The sequence below is a fragment of the Somniosus microcephalus genome, chromosome 5, assembly GCF_052327205.1.
Source record: "Somniosus microcephalus isolate GS21.2 chromosome 5, FLI_Smic_1.0, whole genome shotgun sequence".
NCBI lineage: Eukaryota > Metazoa > Chordata > Chondrichthyes > Squaliformes > Somniosidae > Somniosus > Somniosus microcephalus.
In genome coordinates, this window is record NC_140991.1 from 25,206,536 (window position 1) to 25,229,102 (window position 22,567).

General features: G+C 45.1%; 1 protein-coding gene across 1 annotated transcript in view; it reads left to right on the forward strand.

Moving 5' to 3' along the window:
* The window catches only part of obscnb (obscurin, cytoskeletal calmodulin and titin-interacting RhoGEF b), a 656,492-nt gene that overhangs the window by 616,634 nt on the left and 17,291 nt on the right, over window positions 1-22,567 (forward strand). The window contains exons 126-127 of the mRNA XM_085987453.1: window positions 3,773-4,012; window positions 11,101-11,324. Of these exons, the coding sequence (XP_085843579.1) occupies window positions 3,773-4,012; window positions 11,101-11,324 (464 nt within the window). The remainder of the gene's footprint in view (window positions 1-3,772; window positions 4,013-11,100; window positions 11,325-22,567) is intronic.

Genomic DNA, 22,567 nt, shown 5'->3' on the forward strand with positions numbered 1-22,567 from the left:
ATAGGCCAATTTCTGCTTCAATATATGGGAGACGCACCTTTTCTAGGTAGGGCCATCTATGCACGTCCTTCTGCAGGGCTAGGTTCCCTATTCTAACAGGAATCTCCCTCTGTGTGAAAACATTAGGCAGGTCTATGAAGTCCTTCTCTTCAAGTCCACACACTTCTAGGTCTGACAGGATATAGCTTTGCATTGACTTCTCATGACCCATGGTGCGTAATAGGATTTCTGTTCTTCTGCCTCTAACGTTCAGCTGTCGCATGAGTGATTCTGTGCAGAACGTTGCTGAACTACCTGGATCCATGAAGGCGTAAGTCTCCACAACCTTCTCACTCCTCTTAGACTTGATCCTTACTGGTACGATGGCAAGAATACAGTCACTGTCACCGGCCCCAGTGAGTCCACAAGTCTCTGGTTCTAGCGACACCAGAGCACTTGAAACAACCTTCTCGTCGGTATTGTTTTCTTCACTCTTCTTAGAGACTTGTTCTTCTTTATGGATATGCAGCAGACTGGGATGTTTCCGAGTGCACTCTCTGCATGTTGTTCTTTGCTTACAGTTTCTACTCAGGTGCCCCTGAGAGAGACATCCAAAACATAGGCCGTTGTACTTCAGGAATTCGATTCTGTCCTTATGTGGCTGTGCTTTGATGTCGCTGCAGAAATCCAATGTATGATTCTTCTGGCAGAATAAGCATGGCTTCTGAAAGGCATTAGCAGGCGTCACTGTGCTGCTCTTTTTGGGAGATGAGTTCTGGGGCCTTTCTTCCTCGGCCTGAGTGACGATAGTTGCAAAGCTGCTTCCCCTGGAACCACCTTTCCTGAGAGTCTTTGATTCAGCAGGCTTGGCTTTCACTCTTCCATCGGTGGTCGGGCTGACATCCTGGATGTTTCCAAACAATGGGTCCCTAGCAATTTTAGCCTGTTTGTCTATGAAATTCACTAAGTCTGCAAACCTGGCTCTACTTTTCCATCTCTCCATTATCTCAAAGGCTGTTCTTCTCCATTGTTCTCTCATCCTGTAAGGAAGCTTAGAGATGACGATTCTCATAGTCGTAGGATTGTCCATCTCTTCCATGAATTCAACATCCTCCATGGTGTTGCGACATCCTATGAGGAAGAGAACATATGCGTTCAATGCCTCTCCGTCTTCCGATCTGATCTGTGGCCACTTGGTAGCCTTTTCGATATATGCAGTGGCTATCTTCAGCTCGTTACCATAGTGCTCCTGCGGCAACTTCCTGGCTTCTATGTATCCCCGGTCCGGTCTCATGTGTTCACAGCTTCTGACCAGGTCTTGTGGTTTACCACTGGTGTACTGTCCCAGGTAGTACAACTTATCACTGCTGCTCTCTGTCTTGGAGTCAATGGCTTGTTCAAAGGATCTGATGAAGGGCTTATACTTGAGTGGGTCGCCTTGGAACACTGGTATGTCTCTTTGAGGGAGTCGAAACAGATTCTGTTGTTTTACAAGCATCTCTGTAATTTCGTTCTGACGTTGCATCACTCGGTATAGGCTTCTCCCTGTGTCTTCAGGCCTCTGGTGGTCATCAGCAGGGTCTAGTCTAGACCGTCTGACGTCTGGGGTAGCATCACGTGCTCCTGTTAGTGGAGAGGCCACTCTTCCACGCTGTAATGCCGGGGAATTGCTTTCGGGCTCTGTTGTAACTCTTGAAGGTGCCCTGGATCCAACTCTATGTGGCAACGTTGACTGGCAGTGGCTCCCGCCGTCCCGTGAGCCTTCATAATCTTCGTACGCACTCAACCTGGCATCTGAGACCTCGATAGCTGTTTTCATCTCCAGCCGTTCTTTCTTTGCCTGCACCTGGGCCCGCTGGGCCTGCACTTGGGCCTGCAGTTGAGCCTGCAGTTGGGCCTGCAGTTGGGCCTCTTGGACCTGCAGTTGGGCCTCTTCCCGTTCAAGAGCTTGCTTCTCATCTAAAGATGCTGCGCGCACCATCAACGCCGCCCGTTCAGCCTCCGCTCTCATGCGTCGCGCCGAGCTTGTGGTAGAAGCGACTGACCTGCGTCCAGAAACAGAGCTACCTTCTTTTCGATTTTTGCTCGGTCTGGCGGAAGTCTCTGAAATGCTATCGTCTGGTCCGACTTCATCGTCAACCTTATCTTTCTCTGCTGTATCAGCATCTTGACGAATTTTTAACATCCACTGCTCCGTGGCCTTGATATAGTCCTTATTGCTGGTTGATTTAAGATCAAACCAGTCGTGCTGATCAGTGTTTCCCTCTTCTTCAGACAGAAGTGCTAATACATCTTCATTGAGTATATTAAATTCTTCATGCAGCTTGGAGAAATCGTAATACATCATGTCTTCAGCTTTCTTAATATTAGCATTATCTTCCATGAGACGATCAATTATCTTCATTTTTCCAGTTATCTGAACTAATTTAGCCTTCCTTGCACCTATGCTTCTATGTAACTTCTCTTCCCTTGCCTTTGGGGTGAGCTTTATTTCCCTCTTTTGGCCAGCAATCCTTCTGGCTGGGGGAAGCTCCTGGCTCCGTAAGGCCTCGGCCATTTTACCCGCAGCTCTTACTTAGCTTCTCAACAGAATGAACAAAGCAAGTAACAGTCACTGTACCTTCGCTTTCTTAAATTGTCGTCTGGCTCCGTGACCATTCATGTATACGTTCGCCGACGATTCCGTCCCTTCTTAGGGAGCTAGTTTTTGACTAATGTAGTGGCGCTTCTTAGTTTCCAAACAGGCAGGCCACTGGGCTGTGGGGCTTTTAACATCGAGTAGACGCGTGTCGAAATAAAACGTTCCCAAACGTAGCTTTGTCTTTTAAACGGTTTACTATAACACTTAACAAACAGAATTACAAAGCAAACACGTATAAACGAACACGGTCAAAAACTGTACTGCTCCAAACCTCACAGCTTCTGCCTCTTTCACCACGTGCAGTTTAAAACTGTAAGATGGCTGCACCCATGTGTGGCTTAGGGACTGTTCCATTGTGGCAAGAATGAAGGGGGTGTCGGACTATACTACTGGAGCAAGAAAATAGGGGGTTTCTTAATACAATAAGTCGTTCAGGTAAATTAACTATTATGCCATTTAGCCACTATTTTAAAGTATTTTCTTAAGCTTTTATGGCTCTTACAAGTAATGTCAAAAGAGGGCATTCCATGGACTAACAATTGTGTTCTTCAGTAACTAGTTAATGAAAGAATCAAATTCTAGAGGGAAACTAAAAACAGGGATTGGGGAAACATTTTCTTTTTTTAAAAAAACACGTGAAGAAGATGTTACTTGATAAATTGTCTGTCTTTTTACCAATTCAGCCTCTATTCAACAACAGCTTGATCTAGCATCCCTCACATAGAAAACATCTTGGAGTGCTTTACAAGAGGCAGAGGAGAGCCCCAAGCAGGAGACATGAAAAATTAAGTGGGGGTATGGTGGGTGAGAGTGCAGCAAATGCAGAGTCAAAGACATTGGCCGAGAATTTCCTCGGAGCTCCACTGCCTTAACTTCACCGGAAGTGCAGCAGAAACCACGATTATGTATATACGAGGGGTCTCTGCTGCACGTCTGGTGGTGGAGAAAGAGCAGCACCGAGGAAATTGCCGTCCATAGATTTTTAAGAGGCTTTTGATGGAAGGAGGGAGAAAGATGAGGTGGTTTTAGGAAAGAGTGGGGGCATTCTTGCTGATTAATGTTTTTGACTATGCCTAGATTTATTTTATTTTACATTAATTAGATGATTTAAAATTAATTCCATGCATTGTTTGATTATTATTATTTTTAAAGAGGGCGCTTCAGCATCATAAAAAAATGTGCAGAAAACTCCTCCGGAAAGTCGCTTGCAGCTAAAATCACTCCTTACAAGAAACAGAGTAAGCCGTTTGTCCTGAAGGAGTATGAAACCCTGAAGAAGCTTCATCACTCCAACATTGTACAGCTTCACGGTGCCTACATCACACCGAAATACTTGGTTCTGATCCAAGAACTCTGCGAAGGGAAAGAGCTGCTTCGCAACTTGGCAGAAAGGTAAAGATGGAGCTGCTCTGTGTGAGCCTCGGTTTCCAACGTCACACTTCAGGGGGTGTTATTCCGCTTCTGGCGAGGCTGGTGCAAATTTCCTCTGTTTTCTTGGTGTAAAAGCAGTTATCTGGGTGGGGCGGGGACCGGTTACAAAGGAGGTGCAGTTCCCCCTTTCTGCCAGTCAGACTTTCCTGTGGATTTGAAGTGGAATATGACCATTCACGAATGGGTGAGCATATTATGATGCCATGCAAATGAGGGGAAATATGTCACATGATGTATTTACCTGCATTCGTGTCCCAGCAATGCAAGTGGCGCCTGTGAATCCCCTGCGTGTTGCGATGCTAAGTGTTATTGTGAGGATTTAAAATTTAAAAGGCGAGCAGGCCAATCGATTGCAGTACAGAAACCAACTTCATTTTTCTAAAAAAATTGGGGTACTTTAAAACATTTTTGAAAACATTCAGGTGGTTGGTACGTCTACAGATTCTGTGGCAAGGTGCTGCGGTGGCCTTCCAAACATCCCCCGTCCCACCTCCAGCTACATTGCAAATACGCGAGGGACTCTGCTATAATATAAATGCAGGAGGCAGTGGAATGGAATGAGAAGAAATTCATGGCCGCTATCACCAAACTGGATGCTGACAGTAAGCGCCTGATGTAGAAAAGTGACATATTTCCCTGCGCAAACATCCTCCACCTTGAGCATGAAGTTTATATTAAGGAAAAGTTAATTTCGTTCATCACAGTTTTTCTGCATCTCTCTTCATGTTGTGGCAAGACCTAGCCTGATCTAAATTTGTTACTTCCAGTATGCTGTTACTTATTTTTCCACCTGTCTATCTGTGCAGAAACTTGCAGTATAAACACTATAGGGGAAGTTTTCCACTGGGTTCCCCTGATCTCCCGCCACAACTATGGCAGAAAGCCTGGAGATAAGGTGTAACTGGCTGTTTTTAGCCGTTTACACAGAAGTTATGAAATCAGGAGACCCCACGGAAATTCTCATGCCCTTTTATTTTGTAATGTATAAGAAGAAAGAACAGATAACACCACCACATAATCACAGAGTCATATAGTCATAACAGCACAGAAGGAGACCATTCAGCCCATCGAGTCCGTGCCGGCACTCTGTAGAACAATTCACTCAGTCCCATTCCTTGCTCTATCCCCGTAGCCCTGCAAGTTTATTTCCCTCAAGTGCCTATCCAGTCTCCCCTTGAAAACACTGAGTGTCTCCGCTTCCACCACTTCCGTCGGCAGCGAGTTCTAGTTCATCACCACTCGCTGCACAAAAAAGTTTTTCCTCACGTCCCCCCTGTATCTCTTGCCCAAAACCTTAAACTGTGCCCCCTAGTCCTTGTACCATCTGTTGTGTATGTACCTTTAAGAGAATAACTGGTCTCAGACTGCAGTACCGGCAGTGACCACCCCTGTATAAAAGGCGCTAGAGAGCCTCTGTTGGTTAGTTTCGTTTATGCCTTTCACCAGTAAAGATCGCTTTGTTTTCTCTCCTGCTAGTCCGTGTCTCAATCATTCACGGACTTAACACTGGCGACGAGTTAGAAACGAACTTACCTGCAACTCAGCAACAGCTCCGACGACGTTGTTGAAGGTCGGAGCCAGAAGAAAGAAAAAAAAAAAAAAATAGGCCATTGAAACTCGAGAAACAGGCGTCGACCGTCAATCATCGATTTCAAAACTTGCAGGAGAGACTGTCCAGAGCCAGGCTGGGTTCCTCGGTCCGTGGTTTCCCAGCTAATCGGGCTGGTGGCAGGTAGTGCTCTGATCCTTCCTGGGCTGCAACGGGGCCGGGCAGCGAGTCGGGAAGCAAGGAGAGAGAGAGAGGGTGGAGCATACAGGGCGCGGCCGGTGTTTCGAAGCTGGGCAGCGTTCGGACCTCAGAAGAGGGAAGGAAGTGTCCCAGAGGGTCCGCTCCACGACGGGAAGATAATAAAAGAAAACGAATTAATATTTAACGCGCAGGAAACCGTGGAAAGCAGCGCTAACAACAGCGGGGAAGAAGGAAAAGCGCGGGAGGCGCCATTTGTTAAATCGGAGAAGAAGGCAAAGCGCAGGAGGCGCCATTTTAGATTTGCAAGATGCCGAAGACTGGCTGTATCACTGCTTTTGATAATACATTAGAGGACTGGACCACGTATGTGGAAAGAGTAGAGGTATATTTCGAGGCAAATGAAATAGCGGAGGGGAAAAAGGCATCAATATTGCTAAACGTAATGGGCGCTAGAACGTACGGCCTATTGCGGGGTCTGATTACTCCAGCCAAACCGAAGGCGAAGAGTTTTAACGAAATTGTTGCTGTTCTACAGGAGCACTTAAACCTTGCACCGCTGTTGATAGCAGAAAGATTTAAATTCCACAGGAGAACTCAGCACAAAGATGAGAGCAATGCTGAGTATCTTACGGAACTACGCAAGTTATCAAAGCACTGCCAGTTCGGAGCAGGACTGGCAGATACCCTACGGGACAAATTTGTCTGTGGACTCCTGAGTGAAGGAACACAGAAGAAGTTACTCGCAGAAAAAGAGCTGACGCTAGATCAGGCTTTCAGCGTGGCAGTATCGTATGAAGCAGCAGCCAGGGGAGCTGCAGAAATTCAACAAAAACCACAGGAATACGGCACCCACGAAATGACACGGGGATTTGCAAAATGTTATCGCTGCGGCAGAACTCACCATGACCAGAAGGACTGCTGGTCCAAAGACAAAATATGCAGACAATGCAGGAAAATTGGACACATTGCACGAGTTTGTAGGTCTGGGAAGAAGACCAGCGACAACAAAAAGGCTACTAAGGAACCGTACAAGAAAGTACAAAAGATGACGGACAGTAGTTCCGAAGACCAGATGAGCGATAGTGAATCCGAGAACAGGAGATTAAGCTGTCTCAAACTTCACAATGTAATCGCAAAAGAGGATCACCGAACCATTTGGGTCACCCTCACGATAGCAGGGTCCCAAGTTAAAATGGAATTGGATACAGGATCAGCGCTAACCGTCATGAATCGACGAGACTATGAGCGGCTATTTTCACACATACCCTTGAGAGAGACATCCATCGTCTTGACGACGTATACGGGGCAAAAAGTATACCCCAGAGGAAAAATAAGGGTGCCTGTCGAATACAATGGCAAGAAAATACGGAAATTGTATCTCTACATACTGCCAAATGGTGGACCACCGTTATTGGGACGGGAATGGATCAGGAAGATAAACTTAGATTGGCATTCCATTCATGCAATGATGGTGGACGGTAAAAAAGATGAAGACGTCACTCCTGGACGATTGTCAACAATCTTAGCTAACGCCAAAGAGGTATTTCAACAAGAACTGGGCACGCTTAAAGGCGTAACCGCCTCGTTAAAAATAGAAGAGAATGCAGTTCCCAAGTTTTTCAAAGCGAGACCGGTACCATATGCAATTCGTCCAGCCGTCGAGGCAGAGCTGGAGAAGGCGGGCGTGTTGTCTAAGGTCGACTGGAGCGAGTGGGCGACACCCATCGTTCCTGTCATGAAGAAAACGTTAAACAATAAGTCCGGAGAGCCAAGGAAGATTCGCATCTGTGGGGATTTCAAGGTGACGGTGAACCCTGTCCGTCACACAGTACAATATCCTCTTCCAAGGATAGAAGACATCTTCGCCTCACTGTCTGGAGGGAAGCGCTTTACAAAAATTGACCTAGCACAAGCATATTTGCAGATGGAGGTTGAAGAGTCCTCTAGGAAGTATCTCACGATAAACACTCACAAAGGTCTTTACCAGTATCATCGATTGGTATTCGGAGTAGCATCGGCTCCGGCGATATGGCAAAGAGCGATGGAACAAGTCCTGCAAGGGATTCCGGGGACTCAGTGTTACTTGGACGACATCCTTGTAACAGGTGAAGATGACAGTGAGCACCTTAACAACCTAGAACAGGTGCTCACTAGACTACGGGAACATGGGCTGCGAGCCAACCGCCCCAAGTGCGAATTTTTTAAGAAACAGATATCGTATTGTGGCCACGTGATTGATGAAGAGGGGTTACATAAGTCCCCTGACAAAATTGAAGCGGTTGTTAAGGCCCCAGCGCCTGAAAATGTGTCGCAACTGAGGTCATTCCTCGGGTTGGTGAATTACTATCATAAGTTTTTGCCGAATTTGTCGACAATTCTGCATCCACTGAACGCCCTGCTACGAACGGGGGTAGCATGGAAATGGAGCGATGATTGTAAACGTGCTTTTCAGAAGAGTAAAGACTTAATCACTTCGAAGGAAGTATTGGCTCACTACAACCCAGCACTGCCAATCAGGCTGGCATGTAATGCGTCTCCCTACGGCATTGGGGCGGTACTGTCACATAAATTCCTTGATGGTTTGGAGAGACCGATAGCTTTTGCGTCACGCTCATTAACTTCTGCCGAGCGTAACTACGCCCAGATTGACAGAGAGGCCCTCAGCCTAGTGTGGGGGGTGAAGAAGTTCAATCACTATCTGCACGGTCAAAAATTTACTCTACTAACCGATCATCAACCTCTTGTCTCCATTTTCAACCCTCAGAAGGGCGTACCGATAATGACAGCACAACGGCTGCAGAGATGGTCCCTTTTCCTAGGGGCACACCAATATGACATCAAGTACAGGGGAACTAAACAGCATGGAAATGCTGATGGATTGTCACGTCTACCGTTGCCGACGGTGGAAGAAGAAGACTTTGCAGTGGATCCAATGGAGTTATTCCACTCGACCATAGTCGAATGTCTCCCTGTGACGAATGCAAACATAGAAAAGGAAACACGGAATGACCCGACACTATCACGGGTCTATGATTTAACGGTGAAGGGATGGCCAGCACATGGCGAACCACTGCTGCCAGCATTTTCGCCAAGAAGAGAACAGCTGTCAGTGTGCAGAGGAACCTTGATGTGTGAATCCAGAGTAGTAATTCCACCTAAGTTGACGGATAGAGTGCTCAATGAACTTCATGAGGGTCATCTGGGTGGGGTAAAAATGAAGAGCTTAGCCAGAGCGTTTGTGTGGTGGCCGGGAATCGATAGAGAAATCGAAGAGATGACCAAGAGCTGTGCAGGATGCCAGAAGGTCCAAAACGCCCCACCACAAGCTCCTCTGCATCCATGGGAGTGGCCCTCATCTCCATGGCAAAGGGTGCACATTGATTTTGCTGGTCCCTTCATGGACTCGATGTTTTTAATTGCGGTGGATGCACATTCAAAGTGGCCAGAGGTAATAAAAATGTCCTCAACCACCACGGAAAACACTTTCGCAGTTTTACGAACCATATTCGCCAGGAATGGGCTGCCTGAACAGATTTGCTCTGACAATGGACCACAGTTTGTGTCTGAAGAGTTCCGGAGGTTCTTAAAGAACAATGGTGTTAAGCATTACACATCTGCCCCATATCATCCAGCCACTAATGGATTGGCCGAGAGGTTTGTCCAAACATTCAAGAAGGCTATCAAGGCAATGTGTAATGAAGAAATACCCCTACAACACAAGGTGGACAACTTCTTGTTTGCCTACCGGAATGCGACACATGCAGTTACCAACCAAACTCCAGCCATGATGTTCTTCAATCGAAGACTACGATGCCGCTTGGATTTGGTTAAGCCAAACGTCCGAAGAGATGTGGAGAACAGGCAGTTTCAGAATATGAATGAAAGGCCGACCAGGAGTCTTAAGATAGGTCAACCAGTTTTGGCCCAGGACTACCGCACTGAGAAATGGCAGCCAGGAACGATTTGTACACGACAAGGACCTCTCATGTATACCGTGGACATTGGGGAGAGCATTGTAAGACGCCATGCTGACCGGATTCTAGAGTCACTGGAAAATGTCAACTCCACACCACGATCTGATACACCTGGTAATGAAATCGACGTTCCAATTGCAGCTACCGCAGAACCGGTAATATTGGAAGCAGATGAACCAAACAACGACATTGATTCCGACTCAACATTGCCAGAAGAACCTGATACTCCAAGGAGGCGTTATCCAGACAGAATCAGGAAGCCTCCTCAAAGACTGAACTTATAATTGCTTAAACTTAACCAATGTATCTAGCAACAGTAATTGTGATTGTAATTTGTTATCATTAGTTGTTAAATGAATGTTATGTACTGTTTATCTAAAAGGGGAGGAATTTTTGTGTATGTACCTTTAAGAGAATAACTGGTCTCAGACTGCAGTACCGGCAGTGACCACCCCTGTATAAAAGGCGCTAGAGAGCCTCTGTTGGTTAGTTTTGTTTATGCCTTTCACCAGTAAAGATCGTTTTGTTTTCTCTCCTGCTAGTCCGTGTCTCAATCATTCACGGACTTAACACCATCAACTAGTGGGAACAGCCTTTTTCCGTCTAGCCTATCCAAACCCGTCATAATCTTGTACACCTCCATCAAATCACCCCTCAACTTCCTAATGAAAACAAATCCAGTTTCTCCAACCTGTTCTTGTAGCTAAGATCCCCCATCCCCAGAACCTTTCTGGTAAATCTCCTCTGCACCCTCTCAAGGGCCTTCACATCCTTCCTAAAGTGTGGTGACCAGAACTGGACGCAATACTCCAGTTGTGGCCTAACCAGCACTTTATAAAGGTTCAGCATAACTTCTCTACTTTTGTACTCAATACCTCTATTTATGAAGCCCAAGATCCCATATGCTTTGTTAACCACTCTCTCAATATGTCCCGCCACCTTCAGGGATCTATGCACATTAACTCTCAGGTCCCTCTGTCCCTGCACACTCTTTAAAACTGTGCCATTAAATGTATATTGCCTCTCCCTGTACCTTCTGCCAAAATGCATCACCTCACACTTCTCTGTATTAAATTTTGTCTGCCCATTCTGCTAGCCTTTCTTTGTCCTGTTGCAGTCAATTGGTATCATCAATTGCCACACCCCCAAGTTTGGTGTCATCGGCAAATTTAGAAATTCTACTCTGTATTCCAATATCCAAGTAATTTATACATATCAAAAAAAGCAGTGGCCCCAGCACTGACCCTTGGGGAACACCACTGTCTACCATCCTAACACAGAGAATCTTTACCAAAGTCTAATGCAACGTTTTCTTTCCATTGTAGATCCTCTTACAGTGAGCACCATGTGGTGGAGTTGCTGACACAGTTGCTTAGTGCTGTTGAATACCTCCATCTCAATCATACTCTCCACCTTGATCTGAAATCCGAGAACATGATCATTGTGGAGCACAATATTTTGAAGCTGCTGGATTTCGGCAACGCTGAGATTCTCGTGCCTGGCCGTCCCGTGCTGGTGGAAAAGTGCCGAGACTTTGTGGAGAATATGGGTAGGCCTTGCTTTAATTTTTTTTTAAACAATTACGAAGAAGGACCTGCATTTATATAGCGCTTTTTGCGACCCCTGGACGTCCCAAAGCGCATTACAGCCAATAAAATATTTTTGGAGTGTAGTTACTGTTCTGATGTAGGAAACGTGGCCACCAATTTACACACAGCTAGGTCCCACAAACAGCAATGTGATAATGACCAGATAATTGTTTTCTAGTAATGTTAGTTGAGGGATAAAAATTGTCCAGGACACCAGTGATAACTCCCTGCTCATCTGCGAAATGATGCCATGGGATCTTTTACATCCACCTGAGAGGGCAGACGGGACCTCGGTTTAACGTCTTATCTGAAAGACGGCACCTCCGACAGTGCAGCACTCCCTCAGCACTAGATTGTGTGCTCATGTCTCTGGAGTGGGACTTGAACCCACAACCTTCTGACTCAGAGGCATGAGTGCTACCACTGAGCCACGGCTAACACCTGTTGAATAGCAAACTTCCCCAGCAGGACCAAGGAGATTTAATTTCTAGATCTGCACAGCAGCAGCCCCTTCATCCAAAAATGTTTAGTTTATGAAAGCACTTGGAAGCTACTGGTCATACATAGAGGAAGGCTAGAGAAGGCCCTGTTGATACAATGGTATGTCAGTATATTCTTACTTCAATCACAATGTATATGTAGCCCAAACTCTCTTACCTCTGCTCTCTCAAAAAGCGATCTACAGATTTCATAATATATTTTTAAATAATATTTTTTCTAATTTTAAGAGGGGGTCCCGAATGCCCTACCATTCTAGGATCAATGAGACAATATAATGGGACTAAAAGTCGATAAATCCCAAGGACCAGATGACCTGCATCCTAGGGTTTTGAAAGAGGTGGCCATTGGAATAGTGGACGCATTGGTTGTCATCTTCCAAAATTCTATAGATTTTGGAACGGTTCCTGCAGATTGGAGGATAGCAAATGTAACCCCGCTATTTAAGAAAGGAGGGAGTTGGGAAAATGCTGGAATCTATTATAAAGGATGCAATAACTGGGCACTTAGAAACTAATAGTAAGATTGAGCAGAGTCAACCTGGATTTATGAAAGGGAAATCCTGTTTGACAAACCTATTGGAGTTCTTTGAGGATGTAGCTAGTGGAGTAGACAAAAAGGAACCGGTAGTTGTGGTGTACCTGGATTTTCAGAAGGCCTTTGATAAGGTCCCACACAAGAGGTTGGTGAACAAAATTATGGCACATGGAATTGGGGGTAATATACTAGCATGGATTGAGAATTGGTTAACAGACAGAAAACAAAGAGTAGGGATAAACGGGTCTTTTTCAGGATGACAGGCTGGGATTAGTGGGGTACCGCAAGGATCGGTGCTTGGGCCCCAGCTATTCACAATCTACATCAATGATTTGGATGAGGGGACTAAATGAAACATTTCCAAATTTGCTGCTGATATGAAGCTAGGTGTCAGTTGCGAAGAGGATGTGACGAGGCTTCAAGGGGATCTCAACTGGCTCAGTGAGTGGGCGAGAACATGGCAGATGGAATATAATGTGGATAAATGTGAAATTATTCACTTTGGTAGAAAAAATAGAAAGGCAGAGTATTTCCTCAATGGTGAAAGATTGGGGAATGCAGATGCTCAAAGGGACCTGGGTATCCTTGTATATGAGTCACTGAAAGTGAATGTGCAGGTGCAGCAAGCCATTAGGAAGGCAAATGGTATGCTGGCCTTCATTACAAGAGGATTTGAGTATAGGAGTAAAGAAGCCTTGCTCCAATTATATAGGGCCTTGGTGAGACCACACCTGGAGTACTGTGTACAATTTTGGTCTCCTTACCTAAGGAAGGATATACTTGCCATAGAGGGAGTGCAATGACGCTTCACGAGATTGATTCCTGGGATGGCGGGACTGTCGTATCAGAAGAGATTGAGTAAACTAGGCCTGTATTCTCTTGAATTCAGAAGAATGAGAGGGGATCTCATTGAAGCATACAAAATTATTACAGGGCTTGATAGGATGGATGCTGGGAGAATTTTTCCTTAGCTGAGGAGTCTAGAACTAGGGGTCACAACCTCAAGATAAAGATAGGCCATTCAGGACTGAGATGAGATGAAATTTCTTCACACAGAGGGTGGTGAATCTTTGGAATTCTCTACCCCAGAGGGCTGTGGAGGCTCAGTCATTGGGTATATTCAAAACAGAAGTCGATACATTTCTGACTAGTAAGGGCATCAAGGGATATGGCGATAGGGCCGGTGAATGGAGTTGAAGCAGAAGATCAGTCATGATCTCATTGAATGACGGAGCAAGCTCAAAGGGCGGAATGGCCTACTCCTGCTCCCATTTCTTATGTTCTTACGTAATATTAATAGTCATTTGGGTAAAATACACTTTTTACAAATCAGATAGTATCAGCATCAGTAATTTTGGGTACACATTGGAGGTTAAATCTAATATTACTAGTATGTCAGAGGAACAGGAGTAGGCCATTAAGAACATAAGAAATAGGAGCAGGAGTAGGCCATTCGGCCCTTCGAGCCTGCTCCGCCATTCAATGAGATCATGGCTGATCTTCTGTCTCAATTGCATTCACCAGCCTTATCGCCATATCTCTTGATGCCCTTACTCGTCAGAAATGTATCGACTTCTGTTTTGAATATACCCAATGACTGAGTCTCCACAGCCCTCTGGGTAGAGAATTCCAAAGATTCACCACCCTCTGTGTGAAGAACTTTCTTCTCACCTCAGTCCTGAATGGCCTACCCTTTATCCTGAGGCTGTGGCCCCTGGTTCTAGACTCCCCAGCCAAGGGAAACATTCTCCCAGCATCCACCCTATCAAGCCGAGTAATAATTTTGTATGCTTCAATGAGATCCCCTCTCATTCTTCTGAATTCAAGAGAATACAGGCCTAGTTTACGCAATCTCTTCTCATACAACAGTCCCGCCATCCCAGGAATCAATCTTGTGAACCTTTGTTGCACTCCCTCTATGGCAAGTATATCCTTCCTTAGGTAAGGAGACCAAAACTGTACACAGTACCCCAGGTGTGGTCTCACCAAGGCCCTATATAATTGGAGCAAGGCTTCTTTACTCCTATACTCAAATCCTCTTGTAATGAAGGCCAGCATACCATTTGCCTTCCTAATGGCTTGCTGCACCTGCACATTCACTCTTAGTGACTCTTGTACAATGACACCCAGGTCCCTTTGAGCATCTGTATTCCCCAATCTTTTACCATTTAGGAAATACTCTGCCTTTCTGTTTTTTCTACCAAAGTCGATAACTTCACATTTATCCACATTATATTCCATCTGCCATGTTCTCGCCCACTCATTGAGCCAGTCAAGATCCCCTTGAAGCCTGTTCACATCCTCTTCGCAACTGACACTGCCACCTAGCTTTGTATCATCAGCAAATTTGGAAATGTTACATTTAGTCCCCTCATCCAAATCATTGACATAGGTTGTGAATTCAGCCCATTGAGCCTGTTCCGCCATTCTGTTAGATGATCTGAATCTTAACTCCAATTACGTGTCTTTGTTCCATATCCCTCGATAAACCTTACCTGACAAACATAGAAGAAACATAGAAGATAGGAGCAGGAGTAGGCCATTCAGCCCCTCGAGCCTGCTCTGCCATTCAATGCGATCATGGCTGATCATCTAAATTCAGTACCCGGCCCCTGCTTTCTCCCCATACCCCTTGATCCCTTTAGCCTTAAGAAATATATCCAACTCCTTCTTGAATATATTTAATGAACTGGCCTCCACCGCCTTCTGTGGTAGAGAGTTCCACAGGTTCACCACTCTCTGGGTGAAGAAATTCCTCCTCATCTCAGTCCTAAATGGCCTACCCTTTATCCTTAGACATTGTCCCCTGGTTCTGGACTCCCCGACCATCGGGAACATCCTACCTGCATCTAGTCTGTCCAGTCCTGTCAGAATTTTATAAGTTTCAATGAGATCACCTCTCATTCTTCTAAACTCCAGCGAGTACAAGTCTAATCGACCCAGTCTCTCCTCATACGTCATTCCTGCCATCCCAGGTATCAGCCTGGTGAATCTTCGCTAAACTCCTTCCATGGCAAGAACATCCTTCCTCAGATAAGGCAACCAAAACTGCACACAATACTCAAGATGTGGTCTCACCAAGGCCCTGTACAACTGCAGCAAGACATCCTTGTTCCTGTACTCAAACCCTCTTGCTACGAAGGCCAACATACCGTTTGCCTTCTTAACCGCCTGCTGCACCTGCATGCTTACCTTCAGCGACTGGTGCACAAGGACACCCAGGTCACGTTGCACTTCCCCTTCTCCCACTCTATTGCCATTTAGATAATCTGCCTTCCTGTTTTTGCCACCAAAGTGGATAACCTCACATTTATCCACGTTATATTGCATCTGCCATGTTTCTGCCCAATCACCCAACATGTCCAAATCATCCTGGAGTTTCTCGACATCCTCCTCACAGCACACACGTCCACCCAGCTTTGTGTCGTCTGCAAATTTGGAGATATTACATCTAGTTCCCTTGTCCAGATCATTTATATATATATTGTGAATAGCTGGGATCCAAGGACCGATCCCTGCGGTACCCCACTAGTCACTGCCTGCCATTCGGAAAAAGACCCGTTTATTCCAACTCTTTGCTTTCTGTCTGCCAACCAGTTCTCTATCCAAGTCAATACCTTGCCCCCAATCCCATGTGCCTTAACTTTACACGCTAATCTCTTATGCGGGACCTTATCGAAGGCCTTCTGAAAGTCCAGATACACCACATCCACTGGTTCTCCCTTATCTATTTTACCAGTTAAATCCTCAAAAAATTCCAGTAGATTAGTCAAGCACGATTTACCTTTTGTGAATCCATGTTGACTTTGTCCGATCCTGTCGCTGTTTTCCAAGTGCTCTGCTATTACATCTTTTATAATGGACTCTAGCATTTTCCCCACTACCGAAGTCAGGCTTACTGGTCTGTAATTCCCCGTTTTCTCTCTACCACCTTTTTTGAATAGTGGGGTAACATTATCTACCCTCCAATCCATGGGTGCTGTTCCAGATTCCATCAAATGTTGGAAGATGATCAGCAATGCATCTACTATTTCTAGGGCCACTTCCTTAAGTACCCTAGGATGTAGATTATCAGGCCCTGGGGATTTATCAGCCTTCAATCCCATCAATTTCCCTAACACCATTTCCCTACAAATACTGATTTCTTTCAGTTCCACCCTTTCATCAGACCCTATGTTCCCCGGCATCTCTGGGAGGTTATTTGTGTCCTCCTTTATGAAGACAGAACCAAAATATGTATTTAGTTGGTCTTCCATTTCTTTGTTCCCCATTATAAATTCCCCTGATTCTGACTGTAAGGGACCTACGCTTGACTTCACCAATCTTTTTCTCTTCACATATCTACAAAAGCTTTTACAGTCAGTTTTTATGTTCCCTGCAAGCTTACATAGCAATATTCTATTTTCCCTTTGTCCTCCTTTGTTGAATCCTAAACTGCTCCCAATCCTCAGGATTATTGCTTTTTCTGGCCAATTTATATGTCCTCTCCTTGGATCTTATGCTATCCCTAATTTGCCTTGTTAGCCATGGTTGAGTCACCTTTTTTGTTTTATTTTTATGCCAAACTGGGATGAACAAATTCTGTACATCATCCATGCGGTCCAACTCGCGCCTCAGACCATCGTAGTTTCCTTTATTTAAATTTAGGACCCTAGTCTCTGAGTCAACTACTTCATTCTCCATCTTAATGAAGAATTCGATCATATTATGATCGCTCCGACCCCAGGGGCCTCGTACAACAAGATTGCTAATTAATCCTTTCTCGTTACATAATACCCAGTCTAAGATGGCCTGATCTCTGGTTGGTTCCTCGACATATTGGTCCAGGAAACCATCCTGTAAACACTCCAGGAATTCCTCCTCCACAGTATTGTTACTAATTTGGTTAGCCCAATCTATATGTAGATTAAAGTCACCCATGGTGACTGCTGTGCCCTTATTGCACGCTTCTTTAATTTCCCTTTTAATGCCATCCCCAACCTCCGCTTTGCTGTTTGGAGGTCTATATACCACTCCCACTAACGTTTTCTGCCCCTTGGTATTTCTCAATTCTACCCATACAGATTCCACATCATCAGAGCTAATATCCTTCCTTACAATTGTGTTAATCCCTTCTTTAACCAGTAATGCTACCCCACCTCCCTTTCCTTTTTGCCTATCTTTCCTGAATATCGCATACCCCTGGATGTTGAGTTCCCAGCCTTGGCCATCCTTGAGCCATGTTTCCGTAATCCCAACCAAATCATATTCGTTTACCTCTATTTGCGCAGCCAATTCATCCACCTTATTACGAATGCTCCACGCATTAAGACAGAAAGCCTTCAGGCTTGTTTTTTTAATGCTCTTAGACCTATTAGAATTATTATTTACTGTGGCCACGTTTGATTTAAACCATTGATTTCTCTGACTGCCACTTTTGTTTTTCTCCTTCCTATCTTTTGCTTTTATCCTTGTTTCCCTTTCCTCTATCTCCCTGCTCAGGTTCCCAACCCCCTGCCATTTTAGTTTAAACCCTCCCCCAGAGCACTAGCAAACACTCCCCCTAGGACATCGGTTCCAGCCCTGCCCAGGTGCAAACCGTCCGGTTTGAACTGGTCCCAACTCCCCCAGAACAGGTTCCAATGTCCCAGGAATTTGAATCCCTCCCCGTTGCACCATTCCTCTAGCCACGTATTCATCTGAAATATCCTTCTATTTCTACTCTGACTAGCACGTGGCACTGGTAGCAATCCTGAGATTACTACCTTTGAGGTCTTATTTTTTAATTTACCTCCTAACTCCCTATATTCAGCTTTTAGGACCTCATCCCGGTTTTTACCTATATCGTTGGTACCTATATGCACCACGACAACTGGCTGTTCACCCTCCCCTTCCAAGATGTTCTGCAGCCGCTCTGAGACATCCTTGACCCTTGCACCAGGGAGGCAACACACCATCCTGGAGTCTCGTTTGCGGCCGCAGAAACGCCTATCTATCCCCCTTACAATAGAATCCCCTATTACTATAGCTCTACCCCTCTTTTTCCTCCCGTTCTGTGCAACAGAGCCACCCCTGGTGCCAGGAAGTTGGCTGCTGCTGCCTTCCTCTGATAAGCCATCCCCCCAAACAGTACTCAAAGTGGTATATCTGTTTGAGAGGGGGATGTCCACAGGGGACCCCGGCACTGCCTGCCTGCGCCTAGTACTCTGCCTGTTGGTCACCCCTTCCCTTTCTGCCTGTCCAACCTCTACCTGCGGTGTGTCCAACTCCGTAAACGTGCTATTCACGACGTCCTGAGCATCGCGAACGCTCCAGTATGCATCCCATCGCAGCTCCAGTGCCGCAATGCGGTCTGTCAGTAGCTGCAGCTGGATGCACTTCCTGCACACGTAGTTGTCAGGGACACGGGAAGTGTCCCTGAGTTCCCACATAGCGCAGGAGGAGCATACCACGTGGCCGGGCTGTCCTGCCATGAGTTACCCTTTAATTAATTGAAATTAAATTAAATCAATCAATCCCACTAATTACACTACTGTTAAATGGTTTACCATCAGTCCTCGCTACACCAGAGAGACCTTAGTAACTATAAACCACGGAGTTTAAGTTTAAAAAGAGAGAAATACTCACCAACCAATCATCTACCTGCTTTCTGGTGACGTCACACTTGAATTACTTTTTACTTCTCTCCCTCCCGCTGAGCTCGGAGACTGGAGATTAGTAAGCCTACCTGAACTCTGGCGCCCTTTTTAAACTGCCGCTCCGCCGAGTCTCCCGCAGGTCCGCACTGCCGCCGCCTCCGCTGCTGCTGTGGGGCCTCACCTGAACTCTGGCGCCCTTTTTAAACTGCCGCTCCGCCGAGTCTCCCGCAGGTCCGCACTGCCGCCGCCTCCGCTGCTGCCAACCTCGCTCATGAAAATTTCAATTGACCCAGCATCCACAGCCTTTTGTGTGAAAAGGTGCTTCCTGATTTCACTCCTGAATGCCCTAGTTCTAATTTTAAGATATTCCCCTCTTGTTCTGAATTTCCCCATCACTGCAACTAGTCCCTCTGTATCTACCCTATTAAATTCCTTTATCATTTTAAACAGCAATTAGATTACCTCTCAACCATCTAAACTAAAGAGAATACAAGTCAAGTTTATGCGATCTGTCATCATAATATAACCATTTAAGCCCCGGTATAATTCAGATATATTTACCTATAAATACAATTACATATTTTTTATATATATATAAATACATATAATAAAATATAAATAGATCAGTTGATTTTTTGTGGAGTTGCTTACAGTACGTCAGAGGATACACAGTTTAATAAGGAAGAGGCGCATTATGCTATGTAACTCGCAGTGTATTATTCCACGGTGTAATGCGGCCTGTCCATTTAAGGCAACATGGTCTAATTGCTGTGAATGCTCACATCCTGAGGTGAATTACAGGGTAGTTATTTCTCTCTAGATTGTCACTGCTTGCAAATCCCTGGCTCCTGACAGAGACACCAGCAGGAAATGCCCAACTATGCTTTGAAGATTGTTTTCCATCTGTAATAAAGCGTCACACATTTATTTTAATGCAAGGAGTCTTGCGAATAAGGTGGATGAACTGAAGGTGTTGATGAACATATGGGAGTATGATATTGTTGCTATCATGGAGACATGGTTGCGGGAGGGGCAAGACTGGCAGCTCAATATTCTGGGGTATAGAATCTTCAGGCGAGACAGAGGGGGGGCGGTAAAAGAGGAGGGGGTGTTGCAATATTAATTAAGGACACAATTACTGCTGTAAGGAGGGATGATATATTAACAGGTTCCTCTAATGAGGCCATATGGGTAGAACTTAAAAACAAAAAGGGGGCAATCACTTTGCTGGGAGTGTACTATAGGCCCCCAAACAGTCAGGGGGAGATAGAGGAACAGATATGTAGGCAAATCTCAGAGAACATAAGAACATAAGAAATAGGAGCAGGAGTAGGCCAATCGGCCCCTCGAGCCTGCTCCGCCATTCAATAAGATCATGGCTGATCTGATCCTAACCGCCAATCCACTATCACAGAACCATCTCCTGAATCTAACAGAATTAGACACACGAAATAGGAGCAGGATCAGGCTACACGGCCCCTGGGCCCGCTCCGCTACCCACAGGGCCATGACCGATCCGAACCTAGACTCATGTCCAAATTCCTGCCCGCTCCCCGTAACCCTTAATTCCCTTTACTTCTAGGAAACTGTCTACTTCTGTTTTAAATTTATGTAATGATGTAGCTTCTACAGCTTTTTGGGGCAGCATATTCCACGGACCTACCACCCTCTGAGTGAAGTAGTTCCTCCTCATCTCAGTCCTGAAAGAGCAGCCCCTTACTCTAAGACTATGCCCCCTAGTTCTAGTTTCACCCATCATCGGGAACATCTTCCCCGCATCCACCCGATCCAACCCCTTCACAGTCTTATATGTTTCAATAAGATCGCCTCTCATTCTTCTGAACTCCAATGAGTAGAGTCCCAATCTACTCAACCTCTCCTCATATGTCCATCCCCTCATCCCCGGGATTAACCGAGTGAACCTTCTTTGTACTGACTCGAGAGCAAGTATGTCCTTTCTTAAGTATGGACACCAAAACTGTACGCAGTATTCCAGGTGCGGTCTCACCAATACCTTGTACAACTGAAGCAATACCTCCCTATTTTTATATTCTAACCCCCTAGCAATGAAAGCCAACATTCCATTGGCGTTCTTAATCACTTGCTGCACCTGCATACTAACCTTTTGAGTTTCGTGCACCAGGACCCCCAGATCCCTTTGTACTTCAGTACTTTCCAGTTTCTTGCCATTAAGATAATAACTTGCTCTACGATTTTTCCTGCCAAAGTGCATAACCTCACACTTTCCAGTATTGTATTCCATCTGCCAAATCTCTGCCCACTTACTTAGCCTGTCGATGTCCCCTTGCAGGTGTTTTATGTCCTCCTCACTCACTACTTTCCCTCCCATCTTAGTATCATCTGCAAACTTTGATATGTTACACTCGGTCCCCTCCTCCAAATCGTTAATATAGATTGTAAAGAGTTGGGGACCCAGCCCTGACCCCTGCGGAACACCACTAGTTACTGATTGCCAGTCTGAGAATGAACCATTTATCCCAACTCTCTGCCTTCTGTTAGATAGCCAATCCTCTATCCATGCCAGAATATTACCCCCAATCCCGTGATTTTTTATCTTAAGCAATAATCTATTGTGTGGCACCTTGTCAAATGCCTTTTGGAAGTCTAAATACACTACGTCCACTGGTTCCCCTTTATCCACCCTATACGTTACTTCCTCAAAGAACTCCAGCAAATTTGTCAAACATGACTTCCCCTTCATAAAACCATGCTGACTTTGTCCTATTAAATTATGATTATCCAAATGTCCTGTTACTGTCTCCTTAATAATGGACTCCAAAATTTTACCTACCACAGATGTTAGGCTAACCGGTCTATAGTTTCCAGCCTTCTGTCTACTGCCCTTTTTAAATAAGGGTGTTACATTAGCAGTTTTCCAGTCTGCTGGGACCTTTGCTGAGTCCAGGGAGTTTTGGAAAATTATTACCAATGCATCCACAATCCCTACCGCCACTTCCCTCAAGACCCTAGGATGTAAGCCATCAGGTCCAGGTGATTTATCCGCCTTGAGTCCCATTATTTTACCGAGTACCACTTCCTTAGTGATTTTGATCGTGTTTAGCTCCTCCCCCCCTTTAGCCCCCTGTTTGTCCAGTGTTGGGATATTCTTAGTGTCTTCTACTGTAAAGACTGATGTAAAATATTCATTCAGTGTTTTTGCCATCTCCATATTTCCCACCATTAATTTCCCGGTCTCATCCTCTAAGGGACCAACATTTACTTTAGCCACCCTTTTTCTTTTTATATAACTATAAAAACTCTTACTATCTGTTTTTATATTTTTTGCTAATTTACTTTCATAATCTATCTTCCCTTTCTTAATCAATCTTTTTGTTATTTTTTGCTGTCTTTTAAAGTTTTCCCAATCCTCTATCCTCCCACTAGATTTGGCTACCTTATATGCCCTTGTTTTTAGTCGAATACTATCCTTAATTTCTTTACTTAGCCACGATGGCTGTCTTTTCTTTTACACCCTTTTCTTAGTGGAATATATATTTTTTGGAAGTTGTAAAATAACTCCTTAAATGTAC